This window comes from Hippoglossus hippoglossus, chromosome 22 (assembly GCF_009819705.1).
Source record: "Hippoglossus hippoglossus isolate fHipHip1 chromosome 22, fHipHip1.pri, whole genome shotgun sequence".
NCBI lineage: Eukaryota > Metazoa > Chordata > Actinopteri > Pleuronectiformes > Pleuronectidae > Hippoglossus > Hippoglossus hippoglossus.
Window position 1 is genome coordinate 2551029 of NC_047172.1, and position 5673 is coordinate 2556701.

General features: G+C 42.0%; 1 protein-coding gene across 1 annotated transcript; it reads right to left on the bottom strand.

Annotated features, from left to right (window-relative positions):
* Positions 1–887: 887 nt before the first annotated feature.
* On the bottom strand, positions 888–2258 carry LOC117756733 (nuclear factor 7, brain-like). Its single transcript, XM_034577498.1, has one exon. It carries the CDS (start codon positions 2256–2258, stop codon positions 888–890), a length of 1371 nt encoding a protein of 456 aa, XP_034433389.1.
* Positions 2259–5673: the final 3415 nt, after the last annotated feature.

Here is a 5673-nt window from a genome sequence, read left to right on the forward strand (position 1 = left end):
GGAACTGGGCGTTATTGTCCTGGTGACCTCATGGGTCGGGGGGGCACACAGTGACCAATAGGGGTTGAAAGCTGTGTCCAGGGGCAGGTTCACACCTAGGTGTGAAGTTGAAGCACCCTGGGAGACTGAGTTCTGGAAGCTCGTCTTTGTCTCCAGAACAAAGAAGACGTGGTCTGAGGCTTTGGCTTCACATGTAGGCCCAACTATTGTTCACAACTATTAGCTCCCAACATTTAAATAAGTAATAATTCATGAATAAACGTATATATAACTCAATTTAAAAACCTGAAACTATCTGAGTGTTAAATCCTACTTAATGACAGATAATGTTATATTTACATTTCAACTTAAAAAAGGTCAGAACTCTGTTTCTGTTTCATAGTTTTTATTACTTTGATCACAATATTAAAATCACATCACTAGGCTGCTGTTGAATAAACACTTTTACAGACAGAATCATTTTTGGCTTCATCACATCAAACAGACAAATGTTCATATATGTTGGATTATTTCATATGTGAACAGACTTTATGTGATTAAACATGAATCATGTCTCATGTGTGAGTTTTAATAAAGTTTGTTGAATGTGAACAATGATCAGCTGTTATTGATAAATGTGTTTTTATGTGGATCTTCATCAGTTTGCTCGACTTCATGGATCCACACAAAATCTAAATGATAGAAAACATTTTCCATGAAAGTAAAAAACAAGATAAAGATCAGAAAATAATGAAATCTTTTTAGACACGTGGAAAAGTCGACAGGAGAAATAAAAACGAGTGAGAAGTAAAAGGAGAAATAAACAAAGCTTTAGAATAACGAGTTTAACTTTTAAATTCAGCAGATTTCTCTTGAAGAAATAAACATGATGAATAAAATCTTTCTCTCTAACTGCTCTGATCCAGCGTCACAGAGACATTCACAGGTAACAGCTTCAAGTGATCTCCAGTGTTAAAGTATGGAAACATCTTCTGAGTGAAAGTGTGTGTGAAGGTGTGAATGTGTTTGTTAGTATCAGGATCAGAGAACGACAGTTCTCCTCTGTTCCAGTCCAGTTTCACTCTGATCCTCTGGATCTTCTGCACAGAGAGAACAGATGATGCTGATGGTGACAATGCTGAGTATTTACCTTCATAGAACCTTATTCCCCATAATCCAGATGGTTTGTCTCCCTTCCTCTGGAGAGGCTCTGCTCTTACACCCAGTGTCCAGTAAGTACTGTCTCCAACCAGGACGTCCCAGCTGTGAGTCCCTGAGTTAAAACCCTCAGATCCCAGGACTAAGGTGTAATAATCAAACCTCTCTGGATTGTCAGGAAGCTTCTGTTTCTCGCCTCGTCTCAAACTGGTCAGAGCTTCAGACAGGACGAGTACTGGATGAGCAGAGTTTGGGTCCAGAACCACAGGACTGTAGGAGACCACGTCCTTCATCTTGTTCCAGGTGTTGAAGCTCAGGTTGCCCAGATGTTTGGCCTTGTCTATCAGAGCTCCTGAAGCCAGCTGTGGATCATCCAGCAGGGGGCGCTGCTGGACTCGTTCCACTGCAGCCTTGTAGTTGAGCAGGAACGAGACGTCTTCAGCTCTCAGCTCGTCCTCTGTGGTTCTGATTGTGTCTGAAAGAGCCGTAATGTCTCTGCTCAGAGACTCAATCTTCTCCTTCATCATCCGACTCTTCTGCTCCTCTTCCTCCCTCAGTGCAGCCATCCTGGCCTCCTCTTCCTCCTCCAGAAACTGATGAAGCTTTTTAAACTGCTCCTTGATCTGCGTCTCTGTGAGTCCGGCCTGGACCTTAATGTGTTCTGCTGTTAGTTCAAACTCTACTTTAACACGTTCAAAACACTGTAACTTCTCCTTCAAGGGCTCCAGAGTTTCCTGAAGCTGCTTCTTGTGTTGTGGTGCAGCTTCATCGATGGGTCTGAATCTGTGGTCGGTGTGTTTTTCTGAATCTCTGCAGACGAGACACACTGGCTGCTGATGGTCCAGACAGAAGAGTCTGAGTTTCTTTGAGTGCAGACTGCAGAGAGCATGATCTCTCTCCTGTAAGAAGGTCTCACACAGGTTCTTCAACACCAGGTTACCAGGTGGTTTACGCTTTAAAGATCTTCTCTTACAAAGTGGACACACTTTTACTTCTTTGTCTTTCCACCAGCTGTTCACACAGTCTTTACAGAAGCTGTGGCTACATAACAGAATGACAGGATCTCTGAAGACATCATGGCAGACGTGACAGCAGAGATCCTCTTCTAATCTGGAAGCCATTGAGTCTCCAGGTGAAGCTGAAAACAGACAGTCAGTCAGTCACAGCTCCACGAACTTCACTGAGGTTCACTTCTTGTTTACCCTTATCAATGCTGCTAAAACCCTTATCTTGATGATGTTCTCCTTTACACTTGACATCTATTGCACTTCTGTCCGTCCTGGGAGAGGGATCCTTCACATGTGGCTCTCTGAGGTTTCTACGTTCTTTTTACTCTGTTAAAAGGTTTTTTAGTAGTTTTTCCTTACTCTTGTTGAGGGTTAAGGGCAGAGGATGTCACACCATGTTAAAGCCCTATGAGACAAGTTGTGATTTGTGAATATTGGCTATACAAATAAAATTTGATAGATTGATTGATTGACTTCCACTCTGAGTCGAGGTGTTTGTTAAACTCACGGTCAGTGTGTGGAGCGTCGGCAGGTTGTAGTTTGACTCTTCTCTCCTGTAGCTGGACTCACTCAGGACGTTTGGTCTGGTTTGGTTTAGTTTGGTTTGGAAGGTGAATGTGATCGTCTGGTTTTCAGCCTGCGTCTCTTCCGGGAGGAACAGATGCTTCCTGGTTTCTCAGGTGAGTCAGGAGAGGGTGGAGCTTGAGATGCTGGATGATGAAACCTGTAAAACCTGAAACAAATGTACAAGCAGCTCTGCTGCCAGTACAAACTATGCACCTCCCTTATGGACTGCACTTTAACTCTTAACTGTGCCTGATTCATCTGCCTGTGAAATATCAATGGTCCATGTGCAATCTATGTGTTACCGGCGCCAGACCTAGGGGAAATCTGGACCGGCAGCAAGGGTTACACAGGCTAGGGAGCGCTGCGTAACCAATAGATACATAGATATAGTCTCTGTGGATTTAAGAAGGGAGGAGACTAAGTTTAGCGTCTTGCTCAGACTGAACTCATTTATTATCAGCTGCGCATGCGCTGAGCCTGTGTTTACGGTCTCCCTTCAGGATCCACCGCTGTACCAACAGCACCACCTACTGACGTGGAGTAGAATTGTCATGTGAAACTGTTAGAATAGTTCAGTTGTCTTTCAAAAAATAGGGGGGGTATCTGTTAAAATGAAAACTAAATGCATAGCATTTTCAACCTATTACATATGCACTGTACATATTCTCACACTGCACATATCTTTACTGTCTTTACACTGTATGCATTTGTTTCATTACATTCATATATTTCGATATCTTTATATATTGAAGTATGACCTGGGTTAATGTGAAGTATTTTCTCTTTTGTACATTAAGAGGTCATTTCCTGTGCTTTGACTAGAACTTGAACATTTCAGGTTTCCTTTCCACACGGGTGTCAACACATCGTATTTCGTTTTAATTGAGAAGGTAACTTGCTAAAATTGAATGAGCAGCATAGACATTCATAAACATTGTTAAAGTGCAATAAAGAATATAAATGGAATATAAACACTTCCTCAAGCGGCAGGAACAGTTGAGTAAATATATGTTGGACAAGTTTCCTCAAAACAATGTAAATGAGACATTTTGATACAACCAATAAAATTGAATAGATATAATAAACCCAGATATTACATGAAAATGGTAAAACTCAAATATTAAAGTCAGGGACAGTCAGGGACATTTGAGTGAATACGTGTGATGTCTTGACATCACTGAACTGATCAAACATTTATAAAGACAAAGTGAGATGATCCTCGTGTGTAAGAACATATCCTGAACCTTTAATCGTATATTTTTAGGACTCATCTCGTTTCCGTGTGAAAACCTGTGACGAACACGGGGTGTGATAATTGTAAGAACAGCACTGAGGGGGGGGGGGTCAGGGTTTACATTCTTGGGGTATTGCATTTTGCTGCACTTCTGCTCCCTCAACAATGTCGTGCCTCATCGGGGCCACAATCCTCAGCGACCGCAGGGCCGAGCGGGGCGACAGCTGCCGGGCCGGAAAAACAACGGACGCCACTTTTGCTCCATGCGAACCTCATGAGAAATTCCTGGAATGGCGGCGATTGTAATGTGGCCCTATACAGTTACATAATGAGGGCGCTTCATAAACATAATCTCTGCTTCCCTTTTCCTTCCTCTTCCCTCCACTTCCCCTTCTCATCTCCTGCCTGTGAACCGCCTCTCGTTCTCGCCGCTCTGCATCCGCTTCCCACCTCCCGCCGTCCTTTGCACATTTCACACTGTGACGCTGGACTTTACACAGCTGCGCTTACACAGCTGTTGTTTGATTGCAGATGTGATTTTGCTTATGCACATTGTGTGTGTGTGTGTGTGTGTTTTGTTCCCGGCTGCTTGATAACAGCGTTCTCTGAGCCATGAAACAGTAAATATCCATCATCCCTGACAGGCGGCAGGTTTTCTGACCACATCACGTTTCAGCTTTTGACTCCATGAAATTAGTTCAGGTTCTTTAAATCAGTTTTCATTCATCCCACTGTTCCTGAATCCTTCGTCCATTTTTAATAAGCGTGTATAAAAAAGCACGTGGCTGAAAATCCAGAAAAATGTAAATATTCCAAAGTTTTATCACTTAGCTGAGGTGGAAAACGTTATACGGATTAAATGAATGTGTCAGGAGATGCAAAGGTAACAGAAAAATGAATAGACTGTGATGTAAATGAAGCATGTGACTTAAATTAAGCATCTAAAGTCAGATGTAACAACTCAAGGTGAATGATAATGTTGCTCTGGGACTTCTGGATGTGTCAATTAGCTTTTTTTTCTAAACAAGTTCATTATATGAACTTTTAACAAGGTGATTATCTCACCGTCATGTTTCATAACTTCTATCTGCTGCCCCCAAAACGGCAAAAAGTGTTTTCTGCAGGTTTAAAGTCACAGATTGTAAATAAAGATGGACGACACGTCTTCATTTCCTCCCACTGTACAAAAATTAAGCTAAAATATCTCAGATACAGACGCTGCCATGTTGCACTTCTCACCATATGTGGAGCCACGGTATCGAGGTCCCGCCCAAATCATCCTCAACCAATGTTTCATCCCATTTTAAAGCATCAGACAATTTATTAACCAAAGTTACTGGAGAAATCAACACTTGTGATGTTGCTAAAATGACAAAAACTCAGTGAATGTGTACGTTGACTTCTCCACATCCCATCCACTAACATGGAGGAGGCAGGGCTTATGATCTTTACTGCAGCCAGCCACCAGATGGAGATTGAGAAACTTTGGCTTCACTTTTTGAGAGCCGTCATGGCGTCCGTATTTATTGTTTTGATGCCAGTTTTGTTTTTAACCTTTTATGTGTTTTATTCAACCCACTTTTATTCTGCATTATTATTCCTTGTCTTACACGATATGTCCTCATGTGCAGTTTTTTCTTTGTTTCTTACACAATGTTGTTCTGCAGCTGCTGCAGCACATTTCCCCAAAAGGACAGTAAAGTATGTTTGATTTGATTTGATTCGATG

Excerpts from the sequence above, each read along its gene's own strand:
- LOC117756733 (XM_034577498.1), bottom strand. The coding sequence starts at position 2,258 with ATGGCTTCCAGATTAGAAGAGGATCTCTGCTGTCACGTCTGCCATGAT.